We start from the raw sequence: 23823 nt of genomic DNA, 5'->3' as shown, positions 1-23823 counted from the left end.
AATAAATAAGAAATAATATTGTTAATTTTAGAAATATTAAAAATGCCTATGACGTCGAATTAACATTTATAAAAAATAAAATATATAAGTTTAAAATTTTACACCATGTATATGACTTTTATCCCACAATCAATATGGTGATGCTTCATCATAAACACCGCCGTTAGCGGTTTAGTATTATATATAAAAGTCTGTGGGATCAACACTCAATGGTAATCGTAGAATAGGTGAGTTAAAAATTACGGTGCATAGATAAAGATGAAGAGCGCTACAGGCGAAAGAAAAGGGAAATAAACGAGGCGAGACCGAAAGGCATTATGGAGAGAAATTCGATTCTTTAAAAAGGATAGTAGAAGTCTGCAGAGAATAAGTGAGCAAGATCTCATTAAAGACTATAAATTATGAAAATAATTCGGAGAGAATAATTCTTCTTCAAAAAATGAAACAAATATCGAGCATTACAGCGAATGATGCTGTATTTGAATATCATGTAGTTAAGATCATATCTGGAGTTGCCGCACGGACACGACCTCAACCTGACAATATTTTTCCTAAACTAACTAAAATTAATTTTAAATAATTTTAAATTGTAGTGATTCCGAGTCTGTTGATTAGAACTGAGTTCTAGTTAAATTTAACGAACCAAAGTATGAGAATTTTGAAATTATTGTTGAATAAGGCTGGATCCTCATGCAGACATCGGCGCTTTAACAAAGCTAATTGATGAAAGATGAATGGTGAAAGTAAGTACTATTTACTTTCACTATTCATTTTTTACCAATTAGCGCTCTGTGTCAAAGCGCCGGTGTCTGTATGAAAATCCAGCCTAATAATAAAGTAAGCAACTTTGTCACTACGTGACATATGATTTGATAATAGAAGATTTAATAATTATTAATAATAAAAGTCACTAATTCTAAATAAATAAATTTATTAATTGTCCTTTCCTTATTTATACTACATTTTTAATATTGCGAGAAAAACGCTGATTGGCTAATATATTAATATGGCCGGCTATTTGTTCCATCCTCATTGGTTAAACATTTTTATGCGCAAGAACACATCTTGTTTTTTTATACCATGTGCTCGTCCTTTTCTCCGCTGGATCACAGTTTTTTATAGTTTAATATAGGGATGGCTTAAGGTGAATTGCCACTGAGCGCGTCACGCGTCGCGTCATTCATTGCGTTACGACGCGACGCGAGATAAACTTAAAGAGCGTCGTTTTTATTCACACTGAATGCGTCGCCGCCGTTGCATTGCCGCAAATCAATGCAACACATAACCTAATATCAAAGTAAAATCGTACGTAAACATAACCTCTCTATCTCTACACATATATTAATTTGTGCGAGATACTAATTTGTGCGAAATAAATATCAGGATTGGAAGCACCCTTAAAAAAAAAAATATATATATATATATATATATATACACAGAGGTGGGCAGTATTTGAAATATATGTATTTGAAATACGTATTTAAATAATTTTGTATTTTGTATTTAAATCCTTTTCTTAAGTGTATTTTGTATTTAAATACTTTTTTTAGAGTATTTTGTATTTTGAATTTTATTTATAAATACATTTAAATTTTGTAAAACGATCAACCAAACAGCATTGTGTCTACTGTCTTTGCAGTAGCTGAATTCTTCGAAATTATTACATATGAAGATAAGTCATGAAGATGAAGTCCGTTTCAACCAATCATGGCTTGAAAAGAAATAAATTTTGAAAAGAATATCGATGGCAGTCTGCTAATGTTGCATCATGCATAGAATGAGTGGTGTAGTGCATCCGGTTTTAGTGATCGCAAAACAATCATTTATTTACATATTCGCATCACAGCGAGTTAGCGTAATATTAGATTCGTCGTATAACAAATTTTTTAAGCGTATTGATTGGCTGCAGGATAGAGCAATTTTCCAGTTTTTAGAAACTTTTTTATCCTGCAGCCAATCAACACGCTTAAAAACATTTGTCATACGACAAATGTAATAGTATCCTTAGAGCCTATCCAGACAAACTTGCATAGCAGCATAATCATATACATAAGAAAAATTATCCAATCGCATTTTAGATGGTCTTTATGATAGAAATGTGATTGGGTAATTTTCCTTATGCGTATGGTTATGCTGCTATACAAGTTTGTCAGGATAGAACCTTACTTGAGTTTTTTTTACGCAGACGTAAATCTATCGGTGGTTTGATTTTTTTTAGACTGCCATTGACTGTCCCGAATGTGTGCATAAATAAATTCGATATCGTATATAACCTATATCAGACTAAAGATTAAGATTGAGAATTAGATTGAAATTTGATCAATCTAAACAAAGTTCACCAAACTTGAGATTGATTTTGTTGTTTTTCATTGATTAAATTCAAATCTAATCTCAATCTCAATCTCTAGTCTGATAAGTGTAATGATGAGGGCTTAAGTGTAATGATAAAATAATAGTGTAAGTGAAATGATGAAGCAATAGTGAAAGTGTAATGAAACATTTCCGTATAAACTAAAATCGCGTCGGTAAATATAATTAATATGTTAACCAAAGGTGGGCAGTATTTGAAATACATGTATTTGAAATACGTAAATACATTTTGTATTTTGTATTTAAATACTTTTTTTGAGTATTTTGTATTTAAATACTTTTTTTGAGTATTTTGTATTTAAATACCATATTTAATGTATTTTGCCCACCTCTGTATATATATATATATATATATATATATTATATATATATTTACATGTGCATATACAAATATATTATTTTAATTCAAGTGTTATTTTTTTGATTTGTGTTTATAGAATTATAAACGTGCACGATTTGGGATCCAGTTTCTCCTTCTTGTTGGAAATCCTTTGTCTAGAATGTCTCTAGAATATCTCGAGCAATCTAACCGATGCGTCGTGCAAGGAGTCGCGCGGCAAATGATGCAATAAAATGGGGTGTTTTGATTGGTCAATTCATGATGCGACGAATGACGCGACGCGTAACGCGCTCAGTGGGAATTCACCATTACTCCAGTATATGGGTCTGTTCTTTTTGGCTGAATTGGTTGTACTAATTCACAGTTTATCTTTCTTCTTCCAGTGTAATCGCATTGGTTAATTGGCCGAATTATTCAATTGGTTAATTCTCTTTCCGCAATAACGCAATTGGTTAATTCTCTTTCCGAGATCTCGAATCGATTTCTAGCATCGTGAAGGCATAAGAAAGAAAGATAAACTGTGAATTAAAATACAATCAGTTTAGCCAAAAAAAAAAACAGACCTAATATAGCTTATTGTGCCGCTATACTTCGTCGGTATGATAGATCCTAATCTGAATAATCGTCAACTTTAATGATTAATATCTCGATTTGCGGGGCAGAATGACACTTTTTTTGCTAGATTCTTTCGTTTTGTGCAAAAACGCGTCGAATGAGCCTAATTGAAATTGGAGATGAGGCTAAACAATTACTATTTGTATCAAGGAATAATACTGGGGAAGGAAAAATATTTATATAATAAATAAAGGATTAAATAATATTCAAAACAATTTTACTGATAATTATGTCCCAATATCAAGTATTTATATTTTTTATAAAATCATAGTGTTAATCTGTTGTATTATTTACTATCTATATCATCTATTTTGATTATATATGACGAATACAATAATGTATAACTAATTTTTTTATATTTTTAATCTTAATAAACATTTAATTTTTATACTTAATATTTTATTATGCAAAAGTGAATTTCTCTCGTAAAAATCTGAAATTATATTTAATTGTGCAGACAATAATAAATAAATTTAAATTTATTTATTCTAAATTTATCAATCCATTATAGAATCAGAAGAATTGAATTGATATTAAAGTTATAAAATAATTATATAATTAAAATTGTATTGTAAAAATAGATGAATTCTTTAATTTTGTGCCCAGAATATTTTTTTTTTAGAACCAACTTATAATTCCTCTATTATTATTCAAGCCACCGATCAGCTCAGCCATTGAGTCTCGAGTGGCAGTATAAGAATAGTACATGTCCCTTTCGAAATTGGATTGAAAAATTAATTTCAAGCCCTAGTTAATGGAAGACATGCACTTGTGGCTACCATTTCTGCTTCATCAAATTGTACATATATCATTATCATTGGATGTAGAGAAGTAAATCAGCATTGGTGTAATAATGAAGCTTGAATTACCAACATTCTAACATCCATAGATTATGACGATTAATTGTATGAATTAATATAAATCATAAAATTAAATGATGTTATAATTCAGAATTTGATTATATCTCTTTCAGATTTAAAGGATAGAGTCAGCCATATTTCATTTTCTTAAAGAAATAAAAAAAAATATATTATTTTTTCAACTATTTTCTATTTACTTTTCTTTAATAGAACAAATAAACAATAAAACAATTATCATAATCATGATAATCAGATTATATCGTGTTATAGAAATATTTCATATTTTGTCATAGAAGCATTACTTTAATTTAATAAATTGACATGTATATTGGTAAATATTCTCTGATCTACAAACTTACAATTGTTACAAAATTGAAATATTTAATTCATAAAATGTAGCTTTATATCATATAAATTAAATGCAAATAAGATTTATATTACTATTTTAATCTGTTTCCATGGCAACAGCTACTTGAGAATCCTGAGGACCTTCATCAGCAGGTGGATCTTGTGGTGGTCTGCTGTCATCCTGTACAACAGGTTCAGTAGGTCTTCCACGTTTTTCATCTCCTTCAATCTGGGATAAATAAGCAGCTGTCGTAGTTTCATCAAGAATAGCAAAATCATAATTCTTTCCCACTATTCCGATTGATACATTCTGAAATATATAAACGAAATTTAACGTTTTCTCAATCAAAATTAATTTGTAAATTAATTAATAAAATTGTATGTAGCGCGCGCGCGCGCGCACACACACACACACACACACACACACGCGCGCGCGCGCGCGCGCACACATAACACACACACACACAGTATATATTAGTGCTGTTAACAAAGGTGGCATACTTCATTATTTATCAAGTATTCTATAGAACATTCTCATTCTATTTACATCTCAATTTTCAAAAAATTGATTTGAAAATTTTTCAATTGAATACTTTATTTCGGAAAAATCAATATTTTATAGTAAATGAATAAATGAACGAAGCTGAATCAAATCTTACTTTAATTGATAGATCAACTTCATTAGGCAACGTGTCACGTAATGCTCTGAGACCATGTTTCACTAACTCATCAAGATCACATGACAAAAATTCATTTAAGTGCTTCTCTAAATATGTCCTTGCACTTTGGGATCGTGCTCCCACAGCCATCGCTTTACAATCGAAATAATTTGCCGAGGGACACGTCTGATATATATGTGGCCCTTGATCCTATCAAGCATAATTATTGTTAGAGAAATATATTTAGCATTTAATGAATTAGATGCTATAATTATTAATAAATTCTCACATCGCATCCAGCTACGAGTAAACCGACGCCGTACGGACGTCGATCATATCTTTGAGTACACATTTGCATCTTATTTCCCAGAGATGCAATTAGACGACCCACAGGCAATGTATCATCATGAGCAAATTTGTAGTTTAGACATTCAGTTCGCATGTAACGACTGAAAATAATAATTCATTATCCTAAATTAATCTATTTAAAGGTTGATACGAAGTAAATTGATCATTGTCCATTGATAATATAAGCTAGAATATATTCATGAATTAGACTGATCCATATGCTGAATTTCTTCTTTGTATGTATGTGTATGTGCATACACACATCTATTAATCACATCAAAGTTTATTAATTTCTTGTTTTAATTTATTATCTTTCTCTAATTCTTAAAAATAAAAAAATAAAAGATTAAACTGAAATTTACAATTAATGATAGTTAATTTACATGTTGACAGAAATGGACATCAGAATAATAAGTTAGATTTATTTTCCATGATTTAAACCAAAATATGCATCCATAAGCTATTCAAGAATTAGCACCTAGATATTCTTTTATTTACATATAACAGCAAATGTATGGAATTTTATGTATCAAATAAATTACATATCACATAAATAAATCATGTAGCATTAAACAGGTTAATATTGCAAACACAACATTAATATCGCAAAATATTAAGTAGCACATCTTTATCTATGGTAAACATGAAAAACTGCTGCTTCGGTAAATTAAAGATAACTGACACAAAAGCAAACATATACATTATAACATTTTCTAACATATACTTTTACACAATAAAAACATACAAAATAAAAAGTAGCATATAATATACCTTAATATTCTTGCATCAGCTGTTAAACCTGAGATACTAACTCCCATATGTTTATCTATTGGTATGATCTTCTTCTGATGAGCTGATAGCTCTGATGATGCTCTCTTTAATGCAATAAGAACAGCATGTGTTTTACTTTTAAGACCTACAGTAGCTGATCCAAGTTTCACAGCTTCCATAGCATATTCCACTTGATGCAATCGTCCTTGTGGACTCCATACTGTCACATCACTATCATACTGATTACGAAACTAAAAGATATATAATTGTAATAATAATCATTTATGCATTTTTATTCAATATAAATATTTTTGTTATGTTTTTGACTAAAGGCATTTGATTTAAATCTTACATATGTAGGACGATTCTAAATAAATACAAAAAAGGTTAGATTTAGATTTTTGTCAAAAATTAATGGAGATCTTTCATATAAACATACACTTCTACATCTCTGCTTGAGGAGGTATTCCATCAAAGGATGAAGTTAAAATTAGTTTATCTTTTTTTTTTTTTAAATTTTGGAGTTCAAGTTAAAAAGTAAAATTTGATAAACATTTTTCATTAATAAAAAGAATATTTAACTATATTCTTTTTAACCTTCCCGTATTGTTATAAAGAGATAAAACTAACAATCTCTATTAAATCTTTATTAGAATTTTCTAACAACCGGAATATAAGCATCTAAAAATATGAAAATTCGGTTCGTTTAGACTTTTTTTTAGAAAAGTGTAATTCCTCAAAATATAAAATGTATCTTTATATGAAAGACTTCCTTAATTTTTGAAAAAGCATAATCTAAAATTTTTCGCATTTATTTAAAATCACTCTGTACAGATTGCTATAAAGTTAATCTTAAAATAGACATTTAAGTTTTTAAACTTTTTAATCTCAAAAACTTCAAAACAATAACATTAACATACAAATATTGTTTTATTTTTAAGACAATATAGTTCTTTTTTTCAGACAGTTTTTATCATTATTTATTTATATTATATAATGATTAAGTTATTTACAGTTCTTGCATATTATCAACCACAAAACTGACCGGCATGATTTACGAATTCTCTTTATATCAAAATAGAAAAATCGTTTAAAAAATATAATCTACTTATAATCAATTATTCACCATTTTTATTAACAATTCCTTGTAATTAAACGAATGAATATTACTTGCAAAAATATTCGATAATTAACCACAATGCGAACGAACAACACGAATGAAAGTTTAGTAACACAGATTTCCTATCCTATAGAGTACAAAGGTGCCAATTCATGCTTAATGTTCAGCTTTGGTGTCAAACATGATGAGTAAGCCTGGATCCTCATGCAGCACCGGCGTTTTGACACCGAGCGCTGATTGGTGAAGAACGGATAATAGGGGTAAATAGTAAAGATTCATTCGCCGTTTTATCCCTACTACTCATTTTTCACCAATCAGCATCTGTGTCAAAGCGCTGATGTCTGCATGAGGATCTAGGTTAATGCTGGATTCAGACCAACACGATTACACGAAATGCGATATCCAATGAGCGTACAGCTTTTCCGAGAAAAAGATACAGGCTGCGTTCCGATATTCGTTGCCAGCATTGAAAATCTATAACATACGTGATATGAACTATGTATTTTCAGTACTGGCAGTAAATATTGGAACGCAGCCACAGCTTTTTCGGGAAAGCTGTACGCTTATTAAATATTACGCATCGCGTATCGCGTCATCGCGTTGGTCTGAATTAGGCTGCGTTTCAATATTCACTGCCAGTATTGAAAATCTATAATATACATGACATAAACTCACAGATTGTCGCGAACCAATCACAGCGAAAGAAACAGAACAAACAGAATGAATAAGTTTTCTTTTGGTTCTTTCGCTGTGATTGGTTCGCGCGTTCCTTTCCGCTGTGAATTTCCGCGCCATGAGATGCCAGCCTCACGGTATGCTGGTAGTGATTTTGGAATGGTGTCATAGTGCTGCCAGCGCTGACAATCAATTTTGAAACATAACCATTATAACCTCAGTAAACAATTTCATTATACTATTATCGCTAAAAATGTCTTATAATCCATATTTAGATATGGAAATTCGAAAATTGAGACCTGCTGAATTATATACTTTAGGAAATATATTAAGCATTTCTGATTCGTGGAAGAAATTGATGGCTATTGTGACTAAAGAAGGAAATGTACCTAAATTTAATAATGATCATATCAGGTAATTTATGAAACTAAAATAATTTTTAATTAATGCTAGTAATAATTCCTTTTTTGGTTATATAGAATCATTGAACAAATAGCACATAAAGATAAACGCAATGCAGCTCAAATATTTTTGGATGAGTGGTGTACTATGGGAAAAAAAAGACCAACATTAGAATTATTATTGGAACTTCTCATAAAAGCCGAATTATTTAGAGCTGCTGATTATTTGGCATGTGATATTTTAAAACGTAAGTTGATAATTATGTACACACCATATATGTGTATATATAATTTTTTATACATCACACACACACACACACCCATACATACACACACATATACACACACACACACACACACACACACACTGTACAATATAACTTTATCATTTTAACTCCCATATCTACTGGACCAATTTAAATTCTGTTTTTAATTTTTTTTATTTAAAAAAAATTTGATAGAAAAATTTATAAATAGATGTATCTTTTTTGTTTTCCAAGTTTTTTAACGAAATTTTTAAGATCACTTTAAATATTTTTAATGGAATCTTATAATCTTTTTTATATAATTTGATTTCTTTAATTATTTTAGATATAAAAGTATTGAGATAAAATTATAAAAAGTAGTAAGTCCAAAATGTATGATTCCACTAAAAATCACATTTTTTGTAACAATCATCAAATCATAAAAATATATATATATATATATATATATATATATATATATATATTTAAAATATATATGGATAAATTTTAAGGACGGAGCATAAGATTCTTTATTTAATTTAATTTAATTTAATTTAATCAGTCAATAAACAAAACAGTACTGATATTAGTTTTATATATATATTTATAAACATATTTTTTTATGAATTTTCCAGCAAAGTTGTAACTTTTACAGAATCTTTAAAATTTTAAATATGCTTTGACATTTTTGATATTTTTTAAAAATGCAACTTTAAAATTTATACATTTATATATGCTTTCAACAGATCAATAAAATCAACAAAATCAACATAGTCTAGTTGTATTATTATTTGTCTTTGTTTAGCATTCGATAAAGAATGATATTCGATAAAGGATAATAGATGATGTAAATTCGATAAAGGATAATAGATGATACTAGATGTAACTAGACACTAGGTTGTGTCTTGCTGAAAAGTACTTATATATTTTTATAGCTTGTTTTATTGTTATACTACAAAAAATGCAGTTTTTAGTGAAGTGGTACTTTCGAATAAAAAAACAATTTATAAAATATTTTATATTTTATTCTAGCATATTTTGACATGAAATATAAAGTGTAACTAATGTAAAATAACTAAAATGTAATAACTATTATTTTTTTATAATTGTATCTTGATATTTTTATGTACAAAATAAGGAGAAAAACATAAAGCATGTAATAGTTTTTCAATTGAAGTGTGTATTTGTTATATTACAAATTACATAATTTTTTAAGGATGACTACATCTTCTTTATACTGACTGATTCATCTCATTATTGAGCACATTAAAATATAGTTAACAAAATAAATAATTTATATTTTATATTTCATGTTAAAATAAGTCAGAATAAAGTATCTCGTAAATTATTGATTTTTTCATAATTTTATCTTGAAGCTTATCCAGAAGAGAAGAATCAAATTATGTATAAAAAATTATATAATTTTAAAATAAAAATAAAGTGAAAATTGAAAATCTTGAAAATTTTATTAAAAAAAGATTGCAAAACAAAGATATGTTTGTTTATAGATTCTTCTAAAATAAAATAATTAGTTAAAAGTATTTTAAAAAAATTTCATTTGGTCCAGAAATATTAAAGGTAACAAATAATTCATTTAAATGTCCACTTATATGGGTGTGCGCACGCGGACTTCTCTCCCCCTTTCTTCTCCCTTCCTCTTTCCCCTCTTTCTTTCCTCCTTCTGTTTGTATGTTGTGTATTATAAAAGTTTTAGTATATTTAAAAACTATTTATTATTTATTTTCTGTATAGAAGACAGACCAAAAAGACCAGATAATGGTCCAGCTGCTTCTATCGATATAAGTGATGCAGCCATAGATAAATTATTAGATAAACAACTTTCACAGCATGCATTTGCTAATTCTGTGATAGTAGGATCAATATCAGAACTCACTGAAGGGATTAATGAAATGTGCCCTTCTGCAGACATACAAAAAATGCAAAATGATGAAGAATTTAGTTATAATGAATCATTATCATCTCGAGATTTGCCAGTAGTTATAAATAACTTACAGAGAAGTTCTCAATAAAAAAAAAGTTTGTTTAATTTTCTATATAATATATATAATATATATAATCTGTAATCTAATTGTATAAAATAATGATTAATATCTAATATTACGATTATATTTTATATTAAAGTATGTAAAATATGTACAATATATAAATAATATCATAAAAAGTACTAACAATTTCCTGGATCGTTAAGTCTGACTTGAATAGATTTTGTAAAGTGTTTATTATAATATTATAGTATTATAATAAGATCCCATCTAATCTTTTAATGCATTCTACATTGCATCTTTTTGTTGACAAAATTTACAAATTTATAATAAATTATAATTATATAATAATTTATAAATTAATATATTAATTTTTACTTTGTTTCGAAATACACAAGCCACCTCCCGATAGCACACATTGGTTCAGTAGAGAATTGGTGTTCAGTAGAGAAAATAGCTTAGCGCTTTATGCTAATTGGACTTCTATCGGCCTACTGGATCCTTAGAAATTTTTCAATCAATCATTAATTAGAAAATTTTATATTTCCTTGGCAAATTATCGACACGGGTAAATGGATCCTACTTTTTAATGAACAGTTACAAAATTGAATGTATTAATTATCCCATATGATTTAACAACATTGCAGAAATAGGATCAGTTTTATTGTCTCTCATTAACTTAACTATCTGATTATTCCATTAGAATTGAATAATCAATTTAATTAATCGAAGATGATAAGATTGGCCCGTAGAGTAAAATTCAATATTCATATTCAGATTCTATTTAAGATAATTTTAAATATAAGAAAGCTGGCTCTATACGAATATCGTCTTATTAATATCTAATTAATTTTATTAGATTATAAATTATTTCGGTAAATATATCTTTTTTTAAAGCATTTTTAACAAGCATTAAGCATTTAACCGTTTAAATATAATTATAATCAGTTGGATCGTAACTCTAGTAACTCAAAACAGATCATATGTCATTAATTACTCTTGGAGCGATCAAAATTATGGGTCTGTTCTTTTTGAAGCTGAACTGGCTGCACTAGTTCAAAGTTTATCTTTCTTCTTCCAGTGTAAGAAAGAAAGATAAATTGTGAACTAGTACTACAACCAAAAAGCCAAAAAGAACAGGCCTTTTTTCGGCTTCAAGTGCAGAAAGTACGATATAGTGCAGGTACAAACAAGAGTTGTCATCATGGATCAGCTATTTATCAGCTGATCATCGTGATCGTTCGGAATGTGAAAATTATTATCATCGTGATTTACTTTTTTTTTTTTTTACAGGAAGACATTTATGCATAACGTTATGAAATCCTTCCGCGAGGTTCTCGCGAATGCTAATAATATTCTGATCCTAACTGGTAGCGGCATCTCCGCGGAATCCGGTGTACCGACTTTCCGAGGTGCCGGAGGATTTTGGCGTAAATACCAGGCGACGAGTCTCGCGACGCCGGAGGCCTTCGCAGCAAATCCCTCATTAGTCTGGGAGTTCTACGAGTATCGCAGGCAGTTAGTGAGCAAGGTCAAGTCAAATAAGGTAAGCTGTCGCTTGAAAAATTAAAGCGTATATAAAAACAAAAATCAAAGTTCAATGTTTACATTGATGACAACAGAGCTCTTCTACTATTTTAATTATTAATAGGATACGTCTAAATAATACACTAAATAATACACTGAGAGTTGCTTTATAATATTATATTGCAGGAGAAGAATTTTATAAAGAGAATACACTGATAGCACAAATTGAAGTATATCATATAAATGTTTTTTGAAAACAAAAAATAGATTAATCGAAATCAAACATTTGAGTTTGATTAATTATTACGTATTATGAGTAATTATTACGAGTAATTATTACGATGTTTAACAAAATCTTATTGTACTATATATTCATGACATTAACTTAAAAAGACAAATTAAAAGACAAATTTTCATGTATAGCGATCATTATTAAAGATTATTATTAAAGAAAATCTTCAACATATATTAAATATTAAAATAATATTAATAAAAATAATAATATTAAAAAAATATTGATCTCAAACAGTCTTGAAATGAGTTTTTTTTTTTATTCTTCTATCTCCTTTCCAGGCACATGAAGCTGTAGCAGAGTTTCAAAAGCGTAAGATAGTAGAGGGTAAAAGAGTATTGATCGTCACACAAAATATAGACGGTTTGCATCAGAAAGCTGGAGCGACGGATGTAGTGGAATTGCATGGCTCACTTTATAGGACGCGCTGTACTAGATGCGGTGATGTCGCTGTTAATAATAACATTCCAATCTGTCCAGCATTGGCAGAAAAAGGGTATGCAAAAACTTTTGTAACTATATCACTATGTATATAAGTGCAACATATCTCCTCTTGTCAATCTGATGACACTATGTCTAAGCAGATCTCCTGATCCAAGTATTATGTCCTCTGATATTCCGATAGAAGAATTGCCACGTTGCAAGATCAAGGATTGTGAAGCGTTATTGAGACCTGATATTGTATGGTTTGGAGAACAATTGAACCCAGATGTGCTACAGAAAGCTTGTGCGTTATTTTATTTTATAAATATAAAATCGTATACATTCCATTTATACTGTAAAAATAAAAGACTCATAAAAGAAATCAAACTAGTAGTACAAGGAATCAAATATTAGTACAGGATATAAATAGTTATAGGGAAGCCGCGATCATACAGACTAATAAGTATTGCGCGTAGTAAATGAAGAAGTTTGAACTTGGTGTTAAATCTTACGATTTCTTATAGTTTAAAAAATTACGTAAAATTTCACACAGGAGACTTCTATACATCTCAAAATGGATAAAGTAGATAACAATTTACTACGCAGCCGAAAAAGAATTTTCAAGGATATTACTGCACTAAGAATCCCTTGAAATTCCTTTAATTTCAGCTGCAAAGTAATGTGTTACGTATTAAATCCGTATTTTTTAAAAAATATAAAGACTTGTGTGTAAGTTTCTATTTTATTAAATTGTAAGAGACAGGAAATTACTATAATCGACTGGACTCGAATTCAGGATTTTTTATTTACATGACACTTATAACGAATTCGATTCACTGCACTATATTGGATTAATGCTTATTAAAGACTGCTATATATGAAATATCTAAATATAGTAATATTACTTCTTTGATAATGATATTATTAATTCATATTCAGCTGAATAATGCGATAAATTCATTGTTGACTATTTATATTTATTACAGAGTCCCCAAAAAATGGCCAAGCCGTCATATGCAGGTGAAGTGAACTAAACTGAGTTGAAAAATCCTGTTTTGCAATTTTCGCAATAGTTAATGAGTTAATTTATGAAAATAGTCAAATTGCAAGCGCGCGGTGAGATAGGACTGTCCAGTGAGACACGCGTTCGCCGTTGCTAGACACGTGAAGTTGTTTACAAGCGGCATTGACTACGCTTTCTTCTACGTTACGTGTTCTAGCGTGCTCCATATAGGCGCGTCAGGATATATGTATAGCATATAGCTATATATCCTCACGCGCCTATCAATTATGATCAGGCGGGAATATCTTGCCGGTGGGCCGGATTAATACAGTGATTTTTAATAATTAATAATTCGATAATTATCACGAAAATTGTAAAATAATAGAGGACTTTTCTACTCAGTTTTATCTGCTCTACCTGCACACGAAAGGTAATATGACCGGTGTGGTCATTTAAAATGTACAATGTATTAAAAATGTAAAACACACACACACACACACACACATACAGGGTGTCCTATAGCATGTGTAACACCGCTCATGAGAAGATAGACGGGAGCGAGATAAATGAAAATGTCTTATATCATTTTGCGATATTCACAATAATTTTCGAGTTATTAAATATTAAAGTTGCACAAATAAGATCGCGCGAGAAGAAAAGGCTCGTCTGCCTGAACCGTAGGACGGCCCAGCATGATGACAATGGCCATTCGGCGCTCGGCGATGAGCGGAGCGCGCGTGGCGAGGGGAAAAATAGTAGCCGTCATTCTCGCTTCCTATTTGTCCTACGGACAAATATAGCTATTTTATTGATTAAAATGTAATCTTAAGATAGTCTTAAATATAAAAGCTGATTATGAATATCGCTCCCTGCATTCGCCTTTTTTGTTCTAATTTTTTTCTAACGTTTTCATCCTATGTCCATCTTGTTTTAGTACAGGAAATATATTATGATGTCAATAATCGCCCTTGGAGCAATCAAAACTCATTGTAATTGAAAACATTTAGCCCCTACAACCGCGATGGTTTTCTTTTCTTTTCTTTTCTTTTCTTTTTTTTTTTTTCTTTTTTTTTTTTTTTTTTTTTTTTTTTATGATTAACTCATGATTGAACTAACTATAGATATCTTCTACTAATATTTAATTGATTGCTTATAATCTTTTAAAATATAAAAATATAATTTAAAAAAATCAAATGCGCGACTTTCTTGATTACAAATGCAATTTAGTGTTACGTAAAATATATACAACGAAGAAAGAAAACTAAAAAATATTTATCTTGATCGTTAATTTTTTTTTGTAGTTGACATTGTGGAAACATGCGACGCTTGCTTAGTAATTGGAACTTCGGCGATTGTATATCCAGCCGCGATGTTTGCACCGCAAGTAGCGCAACGTAATGTACCAGTTGCGGAGTTCAACATAGAGGAAACGCCAGCTACAAAACAAGTACAGTAAGTGTATCATTCCTCATCAATTAAAATCCTTTGATCATTATAAAAGTATTCGTTGAAATATAAGTTTAAGTTTGTATATTATAATTAGGAAGATAAAAAAATCTGTAGATACAGATATATAAATACAAATATCACAATATAAAATATAATGCTCGTTTTCCTTTTCTACACGCGCATGCAGTGTAATTTTTGAATTATGGTAAACGTGTCACAGTTCCTCATGCTTTCGCTTTTGTCCTTTAGAATGACTTGCGTTTGACTGTAACAAAAAAGATGTATTTGATCTGCATATATTATTTATATATAAATGATAATAAATCGATAATTTAAAAAAAAATGAATTATTTTACAGATATCATTTTCAAGGCCCTTCTACTATTACTGTGACAGAAGCATTGGCGCCTTAAAAGGTTAAAAGTGATTGAAGTAATAATAAAATAATAATCGAGCTTTTTCATAGCATAAAAATTATCACCTCGCAATAGCACACTTCTGTATTTAGACCAAGTCGATTCAAATAATCTAACCATAATTTTTGTTTGGTTGACAGAGAATCACCCGGACCTTTTACCTCCACAATCTTGTACTAAAAAAAGAAAGAAATTATATTAGGTTATAATTTGATATAATTTATGTTTGGTAAAAATATAAAATATATTCTTAAGTTTTTTTATATAAGCTCTTAAAATTATAGAAAACAAACTGATTTACCTGTTTTGTATGTACATTCCATACAATTAAATCTGGAAAACCAGCTGTCCAAAGTGGAAAATTATGGATAAGTCGTTCACAAATTCCAACAACACCTTCTACTCCTAAACAATACGTCACTTCCTGAAAACAAATTTACAATTATAAAAATTATCTTTCAATATAAACTTCATTGATTTGACTTGCCTGAAAGCTGTTACTATTATCAAAAATATTGCCTTGAAAGATAGATTTATATTCGCAGTGCAAATCGAATTCACGCTTCAAATGTCTACTCAATGTTTCCTCATCAAATTTTCGAACAATTTGAAGCTTCATGTCGATCTGTTTCTTTCTATTCTCGTAAAATTCCGAGGAATATAAATCCAGCGGCGCATCCTGATATAATGATACCCAAGCACCGGGAATATTCATATCATAAATCTCATCCCAGAACAATATAGTGAATAGGGTGATTGGAAAAGCACCTTCGCAATGCGTGCCCTTGATATAACCCTTGCATTTGTAGTGATATAACGCTAGACTTTCAACCGAGCCATATATTTGTTCGTCTACGTCATTGGTGATACACCAATTACTCTTCCTCTGTGAGGTATTTCTGAAATACAATATATATATGTGTGTGTGTGTGTGTGTGTGTGTGTGTGTGTGTGTGTGTGTGTGTGTGTGTGTGTGTGATTTATATATATATGATTTAAATATAAAAAATGATTTAAATGTAAAAAAATCGGTAAACTTTGATTTGTTAATATAAGCATAGGAATGAATTGGATATAGAATAGAATTTATTTGCACAGCTTTACAGCCAAGAAGAGGACGTGGTTTACAAAATTAATTATTTTAAACCATACTCATCCTCCCATATCTTATTATCTATCCTGTGTACACTATACCTGTTTTTACTATATCTTCTTTGCTTTATTCTTTTCGCTTACTTGTAACTTTTGCTCATCTTTCCTATTCAATCCTATTTGCCTACTATTTACTTGCTTATTCCTATCTATCATAGCCTCTCTTATCACAATCCTTTTTTTGCGAAAAACTTATTTTCTCCCCTTGTTTTTAATCTTGTTGTTTATTTTCTTCGCTTTTATTGTTAATTTCTTCGCTTTTTTTCTTTAATTCTCTTTCCCTTTCTTTCCACACTTTCCTTAAAACTTTCCCTTTTTCTCAATCTAACTTTTTCTCTCATAATCTTCCTATGATTACCTCTTTGTTCTTACCTAACACCATTCACTAACTTTAGTTCTCTGGCATTTTCTTACATAATGTTCTATTAGATCTAGCACTTCGAATTTTACTCTCTTCCCATTGCCTCTGTATATTTCTTTCTCTTCAAATTAATTCTTCACAATTCCTTTCCCCATTGTTAAATCCTTTTCTATAGCCTCTATGTTCCACTCGTATTCCTATTGTAACACTTTTCTCTTTTTTTTCTATATTGATCTCTCCACTTGTATACTCTCTTTTCCTCCTAACACATTTTAACATAGCTTTCTTCATTTTAATTTTTAATTTTTCCTTCATATCTTCTCGTCCTCAAATCCTATCCTTCATTTTATCCATAAATAACTCCCTATATCACATACCTCGGTGGAATGAATGGAATATAAAATTCTTTTGCAGGCTATTTATATTATATTTTTAATTGATGTGTAAGTTGAAATATTTTACTCTAAAAGAAACTATATCAAAACTTTAAATGCGATTTTTTTCAAATCATATGCAATCATATATAGTTTAACTGGCTTAATTTGAGAACGAATAAAGATATCACGATGTTCTTTTTTTTCGCTATGGCAGATTTTAATACGTAGCGCGCGTAATAAACAGCAAATGTTTGCGATCAACGCTATAAAGGGTAAAACTTTCCTGTAGCGTTCATTTTGCAGAGAAGCAATCATCAAGTATGGAACTGCATTATAATAAAAACATATATATGCTGAACAATGTTAATTAATAGAGTATTTAAAGGTGACAATAGCATCAAATGGTTAAATTTAGATACGAACAACACATACCGAACAAATTTTTAAAGCACCTTTAAATGCTAAACATGAAAGGATTAAAGAACATTATAATTTCTGACTATAGTCAATAAAGTGCTATTATTTATATTTCATAGCAATAAAAGTATTTTTTCAGCTTGTTTTGTCTACTTTGTCACTTATTATTAATTTATATTAGATTTTTTTATTATATAAATATGTTGGAAAGCTTCCAAAATACAATATCATTTGACTCAATTAAATATATAAAAAAATCATCTGTAATCTGTAAAACCATAGTTCTATATGATTTACACTGTGTTATGAGTGAAACTGCAGTAGCTTTGTATATCAATATTTTGTGAGTTTATAAATAAGTTTTTATTAGTAATATATAGCATAAATAATCCATGAAAGGATTTCATTTCAATTTATTTCTGTCCGTATTAACAAATCAAAATTTACCAAATTTTCATGCATATAACTTTTCTTTTTTCTCGCTCTTTCTTGCATACGCACGTGCGCGTATGCATAATAAAGGTTCAAAAGCATAAAATATCTTATTACCTTATTAATATTACTTTTCTTAAGAAACTGTAACATTTATTTTACAACTTACCCACACAAAATGCCTTTTATCGTAATAGAATTCTGGAATGTAAGCGTCTTGCTAGGTACATTGGCCAATATATATTTAATAGCATTTCTGGTCTGTTCGCTGATGTCGGATTTTTTCTTAGCAATCATCTCTGCTCTCTCGAATAAATCTAATCTGTCAACTTCCGTTAAGTTCTCATATGATATCGCGTCCAATAATATCTCGACACTCGCATCAAGATTCTTTCTGTGATACATTTCTATCTTGATTAACTCGTTGTACCATTGACCTTTTCTATTTTTCATATGACAATTCTGATTTATTAATATTTGCAAATATTCTATCGCTTGTGACATCGTTTCTTTAGTCTTTTTAAATGCGTCAATGCTTTTGGACAAGACTTTAAGCCACATATAACCCGGCATAAAACGCCTAATGTGGCGAGGCAGAGTAGAATCTCGAAGACTGTAATTAGATACACCTAAATCATTTTATAATGAAAATTTACTGTGAATAGATATATTTTATTAATTTTGCTTACCTTTCCGATTCAGCTTCTAAAAAAAGCGATAAATGTTGTGCAGCTATAGTTCCAAGACTTCGTACAGTTTCCCATTGTTTTTCCTCGATTGCACTTAATACATTAAATAATGTATTTTTAGCCTCGATATAACTATAAGATATAAGATTTAAAATTTAAGTATGAAAAAATTATAGAAATTCATAAAATAAAGTAATAATAATATCGCATACTTTAACAGATGTCCTTTACTAGCGAAAATAGGAAAGTCACTTATGGTTATTTCTGGAAATTTGATTTGATCAGTCGAAACTCTTAATAACATTAGGAATATGTCCGCTAATGTTTCAAAAGGATCTCGATCGGGTATCAGCAACGTAATTATTCTATCAACTATTTCTTTCACTCTAATATTCAATAATATACAATCTCCCAGGCGCTTATTCACTGATGCACGTAATTTAGTGGCGGGACTTGACATTCCAGGAAACAATGATTTCGTTTTGCGACAAAATGTTAGAATAGATTGTATATGATTCTCCTTCTTTCCACTACTGTTGATCTTTAATTCCTGACAAAGCTTGCGAACTTCATCGACTTGCAGCAAATTTAACAAAACGGATATATCTTCTTCTTCCATATTACTTTTAAAAATAGATCGTGATATAAGTTTATCAAAAATAGGCTTTAGATCACTAGCTATCTCATCATATTTAATATTGCTTATTCTGCGCCACATGCATTTTCTCTTTAGCATACGTATCAATAATGCTTGCTCGCGGCTTTGAAGGGTGATGAGCGAAAATATCAAATCTCTCTCGTCCTGATCGAAATATCCGCAGTTGATGGGATTGGAGAATACAGTAACAATGACTAAGAAAAAATGTAACGAATATGTGTCTACAGGTACAATCACATCATTAATTTCATATCTTGTCGAAGTTGTAGTATCTATAGAATTGTATTCTAAGTTAAATTTTCCACTTGAGTAAACTTTTTCCAAATTAATGTTATTGTCAGCAATGGCTCCTTCCTTGGCCAAGTTTAGATTTTTTATTGTTTTAGATATTAACTCATCAATTCTATCCTTAAATAACTTCTTTCGCACTATCTTTGCATGTTCTGATGAATTGTCTAATGCATTTTTTATTGTAGATGATTTCTTTGGTGTGAATTTTATGCCACTATGCATTATAGGAGTTTGTTGTTGACTTTTGATAGGGGAAGTATATTTAGCAATTGATGATGTTACTGTTGTACTTTCTATAACTCTAGTTGGACTATAATTTTCTATAGCTTTAGTTGGACTATTATAAGCTTCGCACAAATGAGACGTTTCATTGTGTGACAAGAGATTATTTTGCTTCTTTTGTTTCTCACTCATTTTGGATGTAGTTTGTTTATTCTTATATATAGAAGTTTTTAATTTGCTTGATAATCCTTCTTTCTATAACAAAAAGATAAAATAATCATTTTGTAACTTAAATTATTATTATGTATCAAGTGATAGACAGCTTATAACTCACCGTCTTGCCAATTATTGAGAATCTCGTATTAGATGATTTCTTATCAATACCTTTTTTTACACTTTCATATTTTCTATTGCTACTTGTAATTTTATAGAACTGATCTATTTTAGTTTGTGCCATTGCATCAGAGACATTCAGGCTGGCATTAATCAAACATTAGTCAAATCATCTACACGTAGCAAACTTGCAGTACAGATACAAGTGCATGATTTGCTACATGAACTACAAAAAAGAAATCCAATGCAGATCCGATTGCAGATGCATTCTTGAACATCTCAAGGAACGGTTCATTCTGTATTAAGCGTATTTGTTCTCAATTTTCTTTTATTTCGTTCGTACATTATCCTATCCTTAGAGAACTTAATCTAAACCATAACGGATCGACCAAAGAAATTACAATATTTACAGCAGTTCATACAAATCACTGGCGAATACAAATGTTGGCTTATTTGTCCAAACTTACGGACGCGGATCCACGATGAAATGCCACAATGAAATCTATGTAAATATCGACAGTGTAATACTTGTCGCTCGCGACATATCCATAAATCTCCAGCTACGCGAAGGATGTCGGGAGAGATGAAGCCTAAGTGAATCCAACTGATTCTCCTTACCTTGAAGACAAAAATCCAGAATCTCCCGCGTAAAAATGCCAGAGAAAAAATTAAAGGGAAGTCGAAAAGCCGCGGTCGGTGAACGTCTGTGTATGAAAATGAAAGAACAACTCGACGAGCAGCTCGAGGTCACGCCGCTCAGTGTCAAACCTGGCCGTTCTGCGCGCAGGCGCGCGGATCCACGTGGCGGGAAGTAAACCGCGTTTCCGCGAAACGTAAATATAACCTGCAAGGAAAAATTTTGGAAAAATAAGTCCGGCAATTATGCATTAAATTTGTTAATGTCATGATGCAATTGCAATCTAGCACGACGATTCGTATCTCCCAATATATAAAAATTATATATAAGATAACAGGAATTAATCTACAAACGCATATTTATCAGGATATTGCCATTAATATTTTTATCTTTTTCAGATTTAAATGTGATAGAAGTCCTTTTTGACGAGAAATTGATTTCTTTTCGTGCACGCCTTTGTATATTCCAGTAAACACAAAGTAACAATGATATTATATTGATATTACAATTTTCTACTCACCAATGTTACATATAACGTATGTTATATTATATTACATATTGCTGAGTAGGAAATTATAATATCGATGCAATGGTAGTTTGCTAGAATATATATGCACACACACTCGATAGCCAAAACTGTTGAAAACTGGTTCTATAAAGTATTTGTTATGAATTTTCTTAGTGAAAATATTATAGATCTGATATAGGATCTGACATATGCAGTAACATTGATAGTTTGTTAACAAACTAGGATGACACATTAATGACGAAAAGCTTTGGCATACTTGCTTTATAGTTTGATGTAAATTGGCTAAAGAAATCGAGCAGGATTTGATAAATAGAATATATATAATCAATAAGCTCTGCCGGCAAAGCATAAGTTTAATGCGGACAGAAATGATACTAAATCTGTTGGTTTACGAGCATCTATCAATTTGTTTATACTGCGGACAGTGTCTGTTCACTGGGTATATACATATATACGAAAAGTTATCAATACTAATATAATATTACCGCAAAACGTAAAAAAAATAAATTAAGAAAGAAAAGATTGTTTAACAGCTAGCACAATTGGGATTTATTTTGGCAGGTCCGCTTTGTCGAATTTTGTCGTCTGTTATATTTTCAAATAATTTTTTTTCAATCGACATGTGAGTGCAAGAGCAATCTTTTTTTTTGCTCAAGAGACAAGGAAATGTGGAATTCATACGCGACGCGTTTATTAAGAGTAACGTCTAATTGCCGCGTGACGCACGGTGAAAATGCAAACAGAACGGAATTTCAGGCTCTCGGAATTACTTTCAGCTCGCCGAGTTGCTCAGAGATACTGTATACAGCAAGTTGTAACCTAATTCTTCCTTTTTTATTTTATGTACCTATATATATATAAGTATAAGTACATAAAATATACATTTATATTTATGTATACATGTCGAGTTTGCATGTACAGAGCTGCATTATGTGTATATATACAAGTCCACTATATGTATATCCGTCGATTTCTTTTTTCCGTTTCCCTTCCCCCGCATTCTGTCCCTTTATGGTAATTAGAATATATTTAATAGCCAAAGAATGCAACCCGTAAATTGACTTATATACATGAGTCAATATAATATAATGTGTGCGTGTATATATATATATATATATATATATATATATATATATACATATACATACACACACACAATATATTTATATACATACACACCCAGTTAGTTACATCGTCCGCTACCTCTCGTGGGTCGTTAATCGCAATGATTACGAATAATTAATATTTAGGTCTTTATACATAAGTTGTGTGAGAAATGCTGACTCGTCAACCTGGTAACACCTCTTCTCTACCATGTGCTTGCAATAAATAAAGATCATATCTCTCGCGTTTGGAAAATTGAAATCGTTTTCTCGATAAGAGATTGCAATCGTGCGTTGTTTTGTAATCAACTGAAATGCAACTGCAAGCTTGACAGAAAAAACGTATAATTAATTTGGGAAGTAAATGAAAAGTTTAATAATAATAATAAATCTGACTGATTTCGATAAATAAGACACACGTTTCGTAGTATTGAGGGATGTTATCAGATGACGGAATTGAATTAACGACAATGTCTCGCGTCGAGGAACAGATCGAAGGGCTGTCCGGAGCGAATGTTCTACAGAGTGTTTCGTAAGTCCAACATTATGGAGGACTGTTGACGCATAAAATGTCATTATCCCTGACACCACATATATTTTCCTACCGGATAAAGTGTCTATAGATAAAAGTGTTTCGTTAATTCGTTTTAATTCTTTTTCCCGCAATACTGGAAACTTGTACAGGATATTCCGTATATATATATATATATATATATATATATATATATATATATATACACGTAATTGTATATAGAAT

General features: G+C 30.2%; 4 protein-coding genes and 1 long non-coding RNA gene across 10 annotated transcripts in view; 3 read left to right on the top strand and 2 right to left on the bottom strand.

Moving 5' to 3' along the window:
- Positions 1–1097: 1097 nt before the first annotated feature.
- Positions 1098–4884, top strand: LOC148936864 (uncharacterized). The gene is made up of 2 exons (XR_016139388.1): positions 1098–2525; positions 2808–4884. It is a non-coding gene; the product is annotated as an uncharacterized LOC148936864 (long non-coding RNA).
- On the bottom strand, positions 4356–7596 carry Prosalpha6 (Proteasome alpha6 subunit). The gene is made up of 5 exons (XM_011642794.3): positions 7438–7596; positions 6312–6562; positions 5482–5641; positions 5193–5402; positions 4356–4843 (listed from the first exon to the last, which is right to left on the bottom strand). Exons 1-5 carry the CDS (start codon positions 7438–7440, stop codon positions 4631–4633), a joined length of 837 nt encoding a protein of 278 aa, XP_011641096.1. The 5' UTR covers positions 7441–7596; the 3' UTR covers positions 4356–4630.
- A 615-nt stretch (positions 7597–8211) lies between these two features.
- Positions 8212–11114, top strand: tub (interleukin 1 receptor associated kinase 4 tube). Of its 2 annotated transcripts, none has more exons than XM_011642791.3 (3): positions 8212–8520; positions 8586–8755; positions 10505–11114. In XM_011642791.3, exons 1-3 carry the CDS (start codon positions 8360–8362, stop codon positions 10780–10782), a joined length of 609 nt encoding a protein of 202 aa, XP_011641093.2. In that variant the 5' UTR covers positions 8212–8359; the 3' UTR covers positions 10783–11114. The 2 variants fall into 2 exon arrangements, with proteins under 2 accessions (XP_011641093.2, XP_088933573.1); XM_089077447.1 differs by lacking the exon at positions 10505–11114 and adding an exon at positions 9558–9764 and having other exon boundaries at positions 8213–8520.
- A 692-nt stretch (positions 11115–11806) lies between these two features.
- LOC105429657 (NAD-dependent protein deacylase sirtuin-5, mitochondrial) overlaps positions 11807–23823 on the top strand; it is a 14669-nt gene continuing 2652 nt past the window's right edge. The window contains exons 1-6 of one of the 5 annotated variants that reach the window (XM_011642789.2): positions 11945–12301; positions 12856–13070; positions 13159–13301; positions 15302–15452; positions 15808–15865; positions 16006–16227. In XM_011642789.2, the coding sequence (XP_011641091.2) occupies positions 12059–12301; positions 12856–13070; positions 13159–13301; positions 15302–15452; positions 15808–15862 (807 nt within the window). In that variant the 5' untranslated portion in view covers positions 11945–12058 and the 3' untranslated portion in view covers positions 15863–15865; positions 16006–16227. The other 4 variants (XM_089077442.1, XM_089077441.1, XM_089077444.1 and 1 more) reach the window with 4 other exon arrangements.
- Positions 15731–22976, bottom strand: LOC105429658 (fanconi-associated nuclease 1). The gene is given in 8 exon segments (XM_089077439.1): positions 15731–15924; positions 15926–16041; positions 16167–16285; positions 16349–16764; positions 18774–19217; positions 19294–19425; positions 19506–20719; positions 20799–22976. Coding segments are annotated over 8 exon segments (2622 nt in total). The 5' UTR covers positions 20922–22976; the 3' UTR covers positions 15731–15866.

Source organism: Pogonomyrmex barbatus, unplaced genomic scaffold, assembly GCF_055798465.1.
Source record: "Pogonomyrmex barbatus isolate J1 unplaced genomic scaffold, ASM5579846v1 scaffold2, whole genome shotgun sequence".
In the NCBI taxonomy this organism is placed as follows: domain Eukaryota; kingdom Metazoa; phylum Arthropoda; class Insecta; order Hymenoptera; family Formicidae; genus Pogonomyrmex; species Pogonomyrmex barbatus.
The sequence above is the reverse complement of the archived record's forward strand: the minus strand, read 5'-3'. Positions and strand labels throughout refer to the sequence as shown.